Source organism: Desmodus rotundus, chromosome 2, assembly GCF_022682495.2.
Source record: "Desmodus rotundus isolate HL8 chromosome 2, HLdesRot8A.1, whole genome shotgun sequence".
Classification (NCBI taxonomy): domain Eukaryota; kingdom Metazoa; phylum Chordata; class Mammalia; order Chiroptera; family Phyllostomidae; genus Desmodus; species Desmodus rotundus.
In genome coordinates, this window is record NC_071388.1 from 177,332,149 (window position 1) to 177,346,956 (window position 14,808).

General features: G+C 41.5%; 1 protein-coding gene across 6 annotated transcripts in view; it reads right to left on the reverse strand.

Moving 5' to 3' along the window:
- Positions 1-14,808, reverse strand: part of DNAH7 (dynein axonemal heavy chain 7) — a 222,195-nt gene that overhangs the window by 6,221 nt on the left and 201,166 nt on the right. For all 6 annotated transcript variants that reach the window (XM_045198088.3, XM_045198089.2, XM_053918888.2 and 3 more), the window contains 4 exons: positions 14,484-14,621; positions 10,516-10,746; positions 6,859-7,011; positions 5,288-5,465 (listed from right to left, as the gene is read on the reverse strand). In XM_045198088.3, coding sequence (XP_045054023.2) covers positions 5,288-5,465; positions 6,859-7,011; positions 10,516-10,746; positions 14,484-14,621 — 700 coding nt within the window. The remainder of the gene's footprint in view (positions 1-5,287; positions 5,466-6,858; positions 7,012-10,515; positions 10,747-14,483; positions 14,622-14,808) is intronic.

The window sequence follows — 14,808 nt, forward strand, 5'->3', positions numbered from 1 at the left end:
GCCTTGGTGTGTTCCTCCTTGGGTCCAGCTTCTTTGGGACTCTCTGAACTTCCTGGAAGTCTGTTTCCTTTTCCAGATTAGGGAAGTTCCTTCATTACATTTTCAAATAAGTTTTCAATTTCTTGCTCTTCTCCTTCTGACACCCCTATGATTCAGATGTTGGAACATTTAAAGTTGTCCCAGAGGTTCCTAAACCTCTCCTCATTTTTTTGTGTTGGGAACCGCCCTGCCTGGTTTCAGAAGCTGTAACCCCCATGGGTAAGGCTGAGTCAGAGACCTTGGGACCATAAGCCACTAAGGAAACAAAGGTTATCTCCCTGGCAGGGGTGCCATCTCTGCTCACTTCACCCTGCTTGGCCCTGAGCTTGACCAGTTAGCCAATGATGGATAAGATTCCTCAAGGGAGGGACGACCTAAGACAGGCATGGTCATGAAAAAGGACCATAGGGAAGGACTCGGGGGGCTATAGAAAAAGGGGGTGATGGACCCTTGCCCCTCGGCTTTGATATAGCCTGAGTCCTCATTCTGTCTGCAAGAAGTCTCCTAATCTCTTGGCTGCCTTACTTCCCCTGCCTGATTTAAGCTTGAAACAATGACAGCGGGCGGTGCAGTCCTGTGCTGGAAAGGGCAGATTCCACAGGGCAATCAGGCCTAAGAAAGAATGCATAAAATCCTGTGAAACCTGCTTTGTTTATACCCTCAGCTTAAATGATAAGGGACCAAGCCTGAAATAAGGTTTGTTTCCCAAAATCTTATAACCATTTAACTAACTGACCCTAACTCAGAATAAGCCCTCAAAGTTCTTTATGTGTTATCTATTGTTTGATCCTTACTGCCTAACAATGATTGATGAGCTTTACCTGTATTCCTGTACAAATTGAACCCAATAAAAGCCCATTGAGGAAAAGGCTCTTGGCCCTTCTCCTTTGAGAGATCGGCCACCTCTCCTCCCCAAGGAGATCATGTCTTGGTAGATTTATTTTTATCTGTGGCGGATGGAGGGGGTGGGGTGGCTCTGTGGTAAAGCTTCCCCACATTTTTGAATTCTCATTTCTTCATTCTTGTCTGGTTGAATGTTTATTTCTTCCTTCTGGTCCAAATCGTTGATTTGAGTCCCAGTTTCCCTCCCTTCACTGTTGGTTCCCTGTACATTTTCCTTTATTTCACTTTTCATAGCCTTTACTTTTTCCTCTATTTTTGTGACCATACTCAACCATTTCTGTGAGCATCCTGATTACCAGTGTTTTGAACTCTGCAACTCATAGGTTGGCTATCTCTTCATGGCTTAGTTGTATTTTTTCTGGAGCTTTGATTTGTTCTTTCATTTGGACCTTTTTAAATTTTTTCTCAGCCTGCCTGTTATGCAGTAAGGGGCGGAGCTTTAGGTGTTCACCAGGGCGAGGCAACCCACATCGTTGTGCTGTGGCACTCTATGTGGGGAGGGGTCCGAGAGGGAACGATTGCACTTGCTCTGCTCTCTGCTGGCTTTCAGTCACTTCCCCTGCTGCCCACAGTGAAATGGGCCCTTCTGGGGCTGATTCCTGGGTGGGTGGGTTTGTGTACATTCTAGGACCCTGTGGGTCTCTCCAACAAACTCTCCTGTGAGGCTGGGAGTTTCTCCCAGCACCACAACCCCCACAGGTGTTTTCAGTCAGAGGTTTGAGGCTTTATTTCCCTGCACTGGAACCCTGGATTGCGAGGTCTCTCTCCCCAGTTGTTCCTCCCGGTTTATCCGCACGCAAATGTGGGACCACCTGGTCCACCAGCCACCTTGCCATGCATCCTCTCCACCCAGCTGCCCGTCTCCGCCCCTCCTACCATCTGGATGAATGTTTCGACTTTAACTCCTTGGTTGTTGGACTTCCATACAGTTCAATTTTCTGGCAGTTCTGGTTGTTTTTTTGTTTTTAAACTTGTTTTTGTCCTTCTTTTGGTTGTGCAAGGAGGCACAGTGTATCTACCTACCCTCCATCTTGGCCGGAAGTTCCTGAATCTTCAATAAGAGCATTTGTGGGTTAAATTAATAAATCGTTATAAAAAGAAATGCCAACTACCCTGTCCTCAAAGTTTTGTGTATAATGATTGGGAATTCAATAGTTTAATCATAGATATTAGGTAGTTTCTAAACTTTAGTCAGTGATTTTATAAATTCTGTCTTTTACCTGAGTTCAAAAATAAATAACTGGTGATCATCATTACTACTTAGCTTTTAATCCAAATACCATCTTCTGCTTCTTGATAATGAGATGAGGAAAATTAAAAATTTTGCATCTGAATTGAATAAAAATCAACCATAGCTTCTTCAAGAAAACTTTCCTTAGAAATGTGATGATGTTTTCAAACTTCTACAGAAATGCTCAGTTAGGCCCTAGAGAAAGCAACTAGCTAAGCATGAGAACCAGATGGCCTGGCGTTTGACTCTCGACCTTGCCAGTTACTAGCTGTGAGGCCTTGGTCAAGTTATTTATCCTTTCTGAGCCTTAGTGTCCACTTCGGTGTAATGGGGACAGCAACAGTATCAGTGCTGTGGGGTTACAGTGAAGATTAAATGTAAAGGGCCGGGCAGTTTCTGGAAACCCGTGGCGATAAGAGAAACTCTGTGCCCTTCCGTTAACTTGCTCTTACCCAACTTAAACATTCCTCTCCCCCTTTCCAAATACTGAGTTTGAAACGAATTATTTATCCTTCTTGGTATTTTTGAGTTTCATGAGGTGTTCCAGGAGCTGTCAGAGGGTCAGTGTGGCCTGAGTGTAGTGGCACATGATGCGCTCCTACAGGTAGACAGTGACTAGAACATGCCTGGCTGCAGAGTCCGGATTAGGGGTCTAGATTTCCCTCTAACTACAAAGGGGGAAATGTCATTAGTAACTTATTTAGTTGTCTGAGTTTTCAATGGGGGCTTAGTGGTGACATGGCCTGTTCACACTTTTAAAAACTTTCTGTGATTTTGGTATAAATGAAATATTGTAAGTGTATAATGACACCAGTAGGGCGACAAGATAAAACTCTAGCGTAGAAGAATCTCGATACAAATGGTGGTGTCAGTCGGCCTGTGGACGAGCAACTGCTTTTTATGTGAGTGTCTGAGGGAGCGGAAGAATGAAGATTCATGGATTTCTGGCTGGATGGTGGTCCCATTTGTTAACAGTGATTGTAAATGTTACATATCCAGGAGACAACAAAGTGGAGATGTTTGGTCAGGCAGTCGGATATAGAGGTCTGGATCTTAGAGGAAAAACCTAGACTAGACATGTAAAGATGGTAGATATCAGCCAGAGATAATGAAACATAACAAATGAGGTCATTTGGGGAAAAAGATGCAATTAGAAAAGAGAAGCTGTCCCAGGACTGAGTCCTTTGGAACCCCAATATTTTGAGGAGGATAAGCTAACAAACAAGCATGAATGTGTCCAGGGAGAAAAGGAAAATCAAGAGAGGGTGATATTTGGAAATAAAGGGAGAAGGATGTCTCTAGAAAAAGGAAGTTGTCAACTAGTAAAAACTACTGAGAAGTTAAGATGAAGAAAGAAGAGAGTTCATGGGATTTGTCAAATGGAAGTCGCTGGTCACTCTGAAAAGCACAGCATCAGTTGGTTGGAGAGGATGTGAAAGGCAGACAGGAAATGGGAAGTGAGAACCTGGAGACGGCATGTAAAGACAACTCTTTTGAGAATTTTGCTATGGAGGGGAGCAGAGACATGGGGCAGTAGCTGAGGAGATGTGAGTGTTAAAATAATTGTAATTATTTCTTGACTTTCTAAGAAGAGAGGTTCTAGAACACATTGTATGCTGTAGAATTATTCAGTAGTGATTGGGAAGCTGTTGATTTTAGGAAAAGCAGGCACAATGGAAGGAGCAAAGACCCTGAGAAAGAGGAGAAAAGTGGAATCCGGACTCCCTCATAGGATCTGGACTACCAGAGGTTGCAGATGTGGACAGATTAATAGGTTTGGTGTTGCTAACAGCTCTCTTCTGATGGCTTCTTATTTTTGCAATGAAGGATGAGGTAAGATGTAAGGGAAGAGGGAAGGACTAGGAAGGCATAGTGGTTGTTTTGAGAGTGAGAAAGCAACTTTCCAGGAAATGCTAGTAAGATTGCTTCATAGTGTTAGAAACTCCCTTGAGATTTGGGACAATCAGTGTAAAAGAAAATCGTGTGGCCCAGTAATGTGATTATCCTACACTGTTGTGTTGACATATGTACTCGTTAGTGTCTCTCACTGCAATATGTTAGTGGGGGGCCAAGATTCTGTCCAAACTGTTCACTGTTGATATGCTCAGTGTCTAACAGAGTGAGCCAGTGAGTTCCTCATTCAGCAGTGAATAAGGAAGTAGAATTGTCTTTGACACATCAGTTAAAGCAGGACACATTAATGGTCATTCAGAAATGAGTGTCATTTTTAACATTTATTTTTCTAGAGAGATGGAAGGAAGGGAGAAAGAGAGGGAGAGAAACAACTAAGTGAGAGAGACATCAGTCAGCTGTGTCTCTTATACACCCTGATTGGGGACCGAACCCACAACCCAAGCACGTTCCTGACTAGAAATCGAACTGGTAACCTTTTGCGCTTTGCAGGCCAGCACCCAACAAACTGAGCCACACTAGTCAGGGCAGAAATTACTGTTATTTTTTAAAAGAGAGCACCGTGTTATTAAATTAGGAATCTGTAGCATTTTTTAAAATAACGTTTGTTTAAAATAGGAGCCCTGTCCACTAAATTTGAAATAAAACATTAAGATATATGCTCTGAATGTTAAAAAGACAAACATTAAGAAAATAAAGATAACTTTCCTCACAATCTTTCAATCACAAAACCAATGTTCCTATTAGATATTAGCTTTATTGAGTTTTGGAATGATGTCTGTAACAGGAGAAAGGACACTTTTTAGAGGCCTGCACAGGTATACTCTTTGAGGGACCAGGAAAATCTTCCTTCCAATATGGTGCCACCTTGAGTCCCCAAAGTCACCAGAAGATTACAGCTGATTATCCCAGGTATTGTTAATGTGCTGATTACTTTCTCCCTACTTTTTTTAGAAATAATTTCAAACTTACAAAATTCTGCAAGGATAAAACAGTACACGGGACATATACTCTTTATTCAGATTTACTTTATCTTCATTTGCTTTATCATATTTTCTCCCGCCCCCCATAAATCGTTTGCTCAACCACTTGAGGGTGAGTTACATGAGGATTAAATGTTTTAACACCTGGGCAGAGTAAGCAAGAATGCTGTGTTTTTACAGTGCCTAGATATAAGTCAACTCCCTCTGCCGCTGCACTTACCATCTTCCGGAGCAGCCTTATATTCTTTGTCTTCCATCACTTCGTAGTCAAACCCGAGCAGATCAATGGGGATGGTGTGTTTCCTGGCGTAGTTCTGCTGGGCACCGGTCAGGAAGGCTTGAGTGAAGAAGAAGCCAGAGAGCCAGAAGACCGGAGGAGGGCCGACCTCGTACCATTGCTACGGGACAAGCACACGTGGCCCAACAACAGAGCTCTTCACCTTGGAGGCAACACTGCTCAATAAAATTTGCCCCAAACAGTCCCTCTGTGATCTCTTAGGTAAATGAATAACTAAGCTAACGTTTTGAGGAATATAAAGCCACACACTGAAGGTTTTAAAAATAAGTAGCATATTCAGTGTTTTGTTCTGACTCCAACTTTATGCCCATCACACCAGCCTGGGTATCACAGTGTTTATGAGTGCGGATGTAAGTGTCTGTTTTATAATTACCTAGTGATTCCTTCAGGAAAGCTCCATGCAATAGTGAGTATCTAATATACATCATTGCACAATTTATCGTGCTCCATAGTTGAATAGAAGAGATCCCTATCAAGTTTGGGCAGGTAGTAATTAATGTTTTTCAGCTTTTTTCTCTCTAGTCAGTAGTATCAAGCACAATATTCCTTTGGAAGTTTTCTCTCCTACTCCACCAAAATACAATGAAATCCAACATATAGAAACACAATATCATACAAGGAATTCCCAGAAAAAAACAGAATAGTGAGAACTTAGGATCTTTATAAATAAAGATGCTTGGATATTCTGTTTATATCATTTATTGTAAGAGGCTAGTTGAATACTGACTTTAATCAAATACTAAATTACCAAAGTCAGTCTGAAGAAATAAATTTGAAGACCTTTTCCCTATTAGAGCTCAAGGTAGAGCCCTCATCTTTCAGGAACAACCTTAATTCCTTAGTTTCAACTCTAGTACCGCAGCTGGCCTGCGTTATGGGAAGGAAATTTAATCATTTTTCCCTGAAGAAATTTTTTCACAGGCAGTTTTTTATGCTTTATACACAGTATCTAGGGCATTAATTAATACTTCTAATGAATATAATTGTTAATAAGAACACAGTTAAATACCAGTATGGCCAGATAATTAGGAGGTAGACTTCAGTCTACCCAACATCTTGAGGACAATTAGCCATTGAGGTTGTTACTGGGTTGGGCTGAACCAGCAATCTAGTGAAGTAATGACCTGGGCGAGTGCTGGAGCGCGGGAACTGGGGCTGCTTGCTGTGACTTGGCTGGCTCGCTAAGGTGCTCTGCTCTTGAGAGCTATTTCAACGCTAAATGTGTAATGAAAAAAAATCAACATAACCAGTTTTCTCTCTTCAAATGTCATTGATTTGAATGTCCAGATTCACTGAACACAAACAACTGCTCCTAAAGAAGATCTCTGGTACTTGACAGTTCAGTGTAAGTTAATTATATGCAATATCAAGTAGTGGTCATTTGTTCTTCAAGTGAACAGAAAAACTAGAGAGTAATACTCATCACATTAGGTATCCAAATGAAGAAAATGAGATCAGAAGAAACTGATATATGTGCACTTAGATGAACTCACCTGCAAGAATTTTAATCTAGCAAGAAAGTCATTCACATAGCTCCCAAGAGGTTTAAGGCTTGGGTATGATTTAGCCATCCACATTCCTGGAATTTTGACGTTTAAAATGCTGCTAACCACTTCTTCAAGATCTGTGGACATCACCACAAGCCCCTGAAACGCAATTTAACCTTTGGTTAACACGATAATACAGATTTCGGAGCCCCTCTTAAATATCTTCTTTGTAATTATCCTTTGTCGACAACTGTAATTAGTTAAGGTTGAGTCATATAGCAAAAAAAGAGAAAATACAGATATTTTCTTTTGCTCTCAGGTAAATCATGGAGTCTTTGAACTATTCCCCAGAAAAATATTAAAAATGTTAACCTAATAAAATTTTAATGGAAGCATTTTTACTGAGGTATAATTGACACAAAACATTATATTAGCTTCAGATGTACAACATAATGATTCAATATTTGTTCCTACTGTGAAATGATCACCACAGGAAGTCTAGTTAACAGCTATCATCAGACACAGTTACCAAGACTTTTTTTCTTGTGATGAGGGTTTTTGAGATCTACGCTCTTAGCAACTTTCAAATGTGCAATACGCTCATGTTAACTGTAGTCGGCATGCTGTACATCACATCCCATAACCTCTTCACAGTTGGCCCGTGAACAACACGGGGTGGGGCGATGACCCCTACATGGTTGACTATCCGGTATGTAACTTAGGTCAGTCCTCCACATCTACGGATTACCAACTGTGGGTCGAAAACCCAGCTGACTCTTGAACAGCATGCTTTAAAAAACTGGGCTCAAGTGGACCTGTGCAGTCAAACCCATGTTGTTCAAGGGTTAATTGTGTTTTATAAGTAAGAATTGGGATCTTTGACCCCTTCACACATTTTGCCCACCCTGAAAAATCTTTTTTTTTAGATTATATTTTATTGATTATGCAACTACAGTTGTCTCAATTTTTCTCCTTTTGCTCTTTTCCACTGAGGGTGGCTGTTGCTTGTTTGAGAGGAGTTAGGAAGTTGTGGAACATGAGCCAAGACCAGCCATTCATATGGAAAAGCCACAGTTAGTAGCTTGGGTGGGCCTGTACTAAGGGGACCTCCAGGGTGGTGCAAACAGTGTCAGCCAGGTTGATGGAGTCTCATAGATGGCACCCATCTGCCAGCTCTGTGGCTCTGGGGGTGGAGGGTTCAGAAAAGGGCAATGGCCTCTCCCTGCCTTTCTGTCTGGGAGAAAGCTGTCACCCAACTCTCTTTCAATGCCAGACACTTCAGTTCCTCTCCATATGCACTGGTGCCTTTCAACCTTCTACCCCAGTGCTGGAGCTTACAGGGAGTGAGTCTGAGTAAGTTCGTGTGTGGGTTCTTCAAGCAGAACTGCTTGGAACTCCAGAAGTTACTTCCACTGACTCAATCCCTACTGGTTTTTGCAGCCAGAAGCTGTGGGGACTTACCTTCCTGGCACTGGAACCCTGGGCTGGCGGCCTGGTGCGGGGCTGGTGCTCCTCACGCCCAAGATATCCCTCCTGAATTTTTATCTACCACATGTGGGTGTGGGACCAGTCCATTCTGTGTCTCCACCCCTTTCACCAATGTGGATGGATGTGGTTTCTTTAATTCCGTAGTTGTCAGACTTCCATTCCACTTGATTCTGATGGTTCTGAGTGGCAGTTTTTCTATATTTTAGTTGTAATTTTGATGTGGTTGTGGGAGGAGGCAAGCCATGTTTACCTACGCCTATCTTGAACCAGGAGCCCGGAAAATCTTAAAATACATGGCTATTCACTAGCTTTTAAATCACAGCCTGTGACTTAGTTTACTTGTCTATTAAATGGATAACTAATACATCCCTGTCCTGCCTTCTTACAAGAATAGTGATGAATATAAAATTAGGAAAATGATATGGAACGCTTTGAACAGTTAACATAGCCTAGATTCTAGCTGTGAAGGCCGATCAATCTTATCCCATTTTGACTCAATGAGGACAGATGTTCAAACTCAGGCCTGTGAAAATTCCTGTCTATTTGATCTTGCAGTTGGGCCAGTCACCATAATCATTTCCATCTTCTCCATTGTTGATAATATGCTTCCAACTATCACATGGAAAAGATTTTAGAGGAAATTTTCATGGAAAACTCACATTTTGTTTGCCTCCTTCCTAAACCCACTAGAACAGTAGTAAAGGAATTTATTCTTTAAAGGCTTAAGCTGACAAGTACAGAAAAATATAAGGAAAGACACAATGACAACACAATTTGGGGAGCTAGAAAGCATATGGGCCACTGATAACTGACTCAGCGGTCAGGAGAAAACTGACCCTGAGCTGGCGGAGGGCAAAGCTAAGAATCAACTAGATAAATATCGCAGAATACCACCCCCGCCCCCATAGTTGGAACTGAGGGCCTTTGGTGGAAGTGAAGAGAGGAGCTGGCACTGAATGGAAATGATTGTTGAAACCCGGTTTTAAAAAACAGACTTCTAGATCCTTCCACACAAAACTGTACTTCGTGATCTTGCTTGAATGAAAACGGGGGGGGGGGGGAGGGGTTGGGGGGGGGGAAGAAAGGAACAAATCCCTGGAGTGGGGGATGCCAGGCTCAGCTGTGGCCGCAGTGGCCATTCTGAAATCTGAAGGTAAGTGAGTCATGTTTGTTGGATGCTGAGATCCCTGAGGCCTCTTTTCCTTTTGGCTCCCAGAATGCTGGATGGAAGCAGGAAGGAAAGAGAAAGAACCAAGTCAAGGAGAAACACATGGTGCTGAATGCTTCTTCGACAAACAGCCCTGTCAGGTTCCACTACCGCCAGCCTAGCGGACCCCTCTTTTCATCAGTAACTCACATCCTACCACTTTCCTCCACCTCCAGTGCGGCTTCAAGGAACCAACTCAGTCGCTCTACCTCAACTGCATAATTGGTCTCCGGCTGAACTCTTGGTCCCCTACAATCCTTTCTGCAGTGGTTCGAGTGAATGTTTAAACATGTAAAATACCTCATTTCACTTGATTGCTTAAAGCCTTCTGAACGCGTCCCTTCACCTTTACACTTCAGAATCACATTCAAAATTCTAACAACGGCCAACCAGGCTGCAGGAAGCCACTGCTTCCTCGCTGTTCTGTCGTTTCCCTTGGGCTCACCCCACTCTGGAAACACTGGCCCCCTACTGTGTTCCTGAGCAAGGCCAAGTTTTTCCTCTCACGGCCTCTGTGCTTGCTATACCCTCTGCCCAAACATCCCATGGCTTGTTCCTCACATCAGGCATCTATCTCCTGGTCGGTCAGTTCCTCGGAGGAGCCTGACTCAAAATGCCTGAATTTCCCACCCACCATTCTCTGCCCCATGCCCTGTTTTCCTTTTTTCCTCTCCCTTACTAAAGTGTAAGCTCTGTGAGGGCAGAGGCTTTGTCCTTCTTACTCCCGAACACTTTGTATCTTCTTAGTGTGTCTCCTGTCCAGCAAGCTACTGCTGTCTAACATATTCTACACCTAGTTCCCTGTTTACTAACAGCCACCTCCAGAAATCTATATACTCTTCGAGGGCAGGGATTTTTTTCTGTCCCCAGAACGAAGAACACGGCTCGCACAGACTCTGTGGCCAATAAATAAACATACGCTGAGTGCATACATTCCCATGATTTCTCTCTGGTGTCTCTTCCCTTACCTTGATTGCCTTCTGAATGTTCAAGCACGACTCTCTCATGGTCTGCAGCAACTTATTGAAGCGCCCCATCTCCTGGACAAGCACCGTGTTCATGCTCTGCGTGTAAGTTGTGGGGTATCTCCTCATTGCAGCCTCAATATCAAAGTTGCTTGGGAGTTTCCCCAAAATGTCACCAGCGACCTCATTTAGTACTTCATCAGATGACTTTGCACCAGGATCTGCTGAGCGAGACTGAAAGAATCCAAATTATACATCAGAAGTCCTCCTCAAGTTGTAAGAATAGCTGGATAGGAAAACTCAGAGATAAAAAATTTTATTTTATCTCTGATTCTTCTTCACACAAGATTTACTGAAGTGATGGCAGCAGGAGTGGGCGTGGAGTTTCAGGAGAAAACAGCTGCAAGCGAGGAGGAGGAAAAACACGTACAGTGTGTAGAGGCAAAAGTGGAGCCGGAGGAAGCAAATGAGCTACATACTGAGCCACCTGGGTGGGTGGGGGAGGAGTGGATGCTGTGCACAGAGGGAGGAAAAGCATTTACGGTGTGGGGGGTGGGGGAGTTTGGCCAAGTGATGATGGGCATTGGAACCCAGGAGGAGGATCTGACCCTGCTTTAGGAAAACTTGCCGCACAATATATTTGCTAATAACTCTGGTGCCTACTGGTTGCCAAAAGCAGAGATATAGTTTTCTCCTTGAACCAGGAGGGCAAAGAAAATAAGCTCATCTCTTCTAAGCAATTCAAGAGTTATGGAGAAAAGACAGACTTCAGCGATTCACATGGGAAACAAGGAAGAGGAATTTCATTTCAATTTTTGTTTTTTATGTTTGTAGTGGCACTGTGTAAATGAATCTGTATTTTCTGGGAAAACCCTTTAAATCCTCAAAATAAATGAATGTGTGTGTATGTGTGTGTATTGAAAGGAACAAGCACTATTAAAATATAAAGGGATATGTCATATATTTCCAGTCCTAAGAAATGATGTTTAGTATTATTTCAGATTTAATATTTCCTGGTTTTTACACCAGATCTATTCTATAAATACTGACTTTTACTTAACTTCCTAGTGAGATTTTTAATGCTACCTAGCACATGCCACTATAAAATCCCATGAAGTTGCACAATTAAAAAAAAAATAAGTGTTGGTAAGTATTAATTAAATGTTAGTAAAAAAGGAATATGCCAATATTAGGATATGTTAATCCTTTATTATAATCTCGAGTGCCAGGTTTACAATTAAATATATAAAACAAATTAGAGAAGAAATAAGAGAATAAATATTTGGCCCAAATGAGTGAAATATCTATTTCTATTGCATTTAAATAATCATATGCTGGTTTATGTTTGTATTTTGCTGTGCATACAAGGTGCTATAAACTCATTAAAACATTCCTATTTTCCAACAAGAGCTGTACCTCCACCAAAAACAAACAAACAACACACACACAACAGGAACAAAAAACCTAAGAAAACCCCAAAACAAACACCAGGCTTATAGCCCTTCAAAATGTAAGAAAAATATATTAGTAACGCAAACATTTCCCTTTACCTATTTTCTGCACGCCAGAATCCCATAATTGGGTCGATGTGTTTTGAAAGCAACACCCAACTGATATGGAGAATGAAGAACACGAGGGTGTTATTTATTTGTGAGTGTTTCACTTAATTTTTTCTTATCACCTTAGAATTTTCACAAATGTTTGAAATCTTCTGAGGGTTATTTTCCTTCTATTAAACCAAAAGGAAACATCACAGAATTTAACCTTTTCATTTCTGGTTACGTTATTTTACACTGAGACAATTCCTGTTCAAAAGAGAGTCTGGCAGTTAAGCATGAAGAAAAGAGCTCTGGAAAAGCAACATTCTCAATGCCAACATTTTCCCTCTCATTTTAAAAGATATGTTTGTGAAATACACAATGTGAAAGTGTCGTCACTGTTAACCTGCTCTCCAGACTCTGCAGTTCTGGTCTTTACCTCTGAAATGCAATAAAGCCAATGCGAAATCACTGAGCTGCTCCTGCCTACCCATTCCGATAACTGTACTTGCCAATCGGAGTTTGAAGATATTGAAAGAGCTTGTTTAATTATGTACTGAGAAGATACGCCATGTGTATTTAAACTTATTCGCTTGGTTCTGAGTCATTTTCTGTTGGAACGAACCCACTGTTTTATGTGTTCTGTGATGTGGCCCTTCCCAGCGAGTTGAAATGAAGCCGAGAGACACCATCAATGTCCTGTTGCCAGACTACGGTGCACTGCCTGCGTCCAACGTTCCTAAGATCTATGCTCAGGCAGTGACTGACTTTAGTGCTACTACTATGTGAAACGAACATAAAACTGGTCTTTGTCCTTTTTGCCTTATTAGAAAATGTCATCTTACAGTAGATCAGAACTAGGAGTTCCTCAATTTTATCCTCCTAATTTGGTTCTTTTAGCTTTTCCTTTTTTTTTTTTTCCCAGCATCTCTGGTTATGTCATCTAAGTCTTACCCCATTTTTAGAATCTAGAGAGTATAGCAGAGTGGTTCAGAACGCAGATTCTAGAGCCAAACTAGTTTGAGTCAAACTACTTGGCTTTCAGTCCTGGCTTGATATTGTACTAGCTGACATTGGGGAAGCTACTTAATCTTTCTGTGTCTCAGTTTTACACCCGTAAAATGAGAATAATTAGCTCCTACCTCCAGGATTGCGTAAGCACACACAGGCACTGAGAAAGTGCTAGCATACGGTAAGCACTAGATGCTATTAACTGTTATCATTACTATGCCAAGGTTCCACAGAAATGAAAAGATCAGATGCACTTCAGTTTGTGAAATAATTAGCTTGACTTATTCAAATTTCATTCAATTACTAAGAGAACTCTTGCCATTTGGACTAATTTGCTTTCAAAAATGAAAAAAAAGCAAACAACTGAGCACGTTTAAAGGGAGAACAATACAAGAGAAGATCTTAACAGATAAGATCAAATATTTGTCATTCAAATGCAGGGACTCCTGGGCACACTGAGTTCTGACACCTTGGAAGTTAACTCTCTGACATGCCCTCACCTTTATGCTCTCCCCAGCAGAGCTGCATATGTACTAAGAGTTACTGTATTTTTCTAAGCTTTTATTCCCGCATTTTGTACTTACAATTGCAACTGTATTCTTTTCTCTTAATAGGGTTATATTTTTTAAGATTTTATTTATTTATTTTTTTAGAGAGAGGGGAAGGAAGGGAGAAAGAGTGAGAGAGAAATATCAATGTGTGGTTGCCTCTGGCATACCCTCCACTGGGGACCTGGCCGGCAACCCAGGCATGTGTCCTGACCGGGAATCGAATTGGCAACCATTTGGTTCGCAGCCTGCGCTCAATCCACTGAGCTACGCCAGCCAGGGCACAACTGTATTCTTTAACTGCTATATAACCTGATAAAATACTGATGTGAAAGATAGTGTTTCTGTGTAAATTAGATTAACCATTCTGGAATATTTGATAAGATAAGTCATTTTAAAAGTTGCTGGTGAATTAGTAAGAGACTAGAAAATAAAACAGGCAAAATTCTAAATGAATTCCAGCATCAAACTGCTTCTAAATTACCTTTACAATTCTTCTTCCACTTTGGAGGAATTTAAAAAGGCCATAATATGTCAGGTTTTGGGGCATGGTTTATGCAAGAAAGGCAATGTGGAATCCTAGCAGCACAATGCTATCAGAGAATACTAAGGGGTACTCAAAGAATGTCACCCCAAGACCTCCTAGCAGCAGAATGATACTCAAAGATTCTTTCCAAAACAACGGGTTGATGAAAAACACCCCATACGTTCATGTACTTTGCTTAAATCCATATTTAAAGTATGTACATATATATATTTTTTATTTTCCTCAAAATGGTTATCCACCTTAACAGATAGAAGTGTATACACATGGGCCTCTACTATGTTCCCATGTGTTGCTGGGGAGCATCCTCTCTGGCCTCAGATCACACACCTGTGTGAGAAGAATGTTATCAAATAGCAGTTGAGTTTCCGACTGATCTTTGGTGATATCTGCATTGGCATTCATTCCAAAGATTTCTGGTGCTGGGATCAGCGGCAGAGTCTTTGTGTATTCGATGTAGCTTTTGTGCTGCAAAGATGAATAACAGGGAGTCAGGAGGTTAGGAATCAATTATCCTGTAGAACTTTCTCACTGAAAAGAGATGATTTTTCAATACTCAAGTTATTGAGTGGCTAAGCCTGTAAGAACAGACACTGAATGCTTTCATTTTCTTTCGTCTTGGGCCAAGGTTTAAAAATGAAAAGATATGAACATA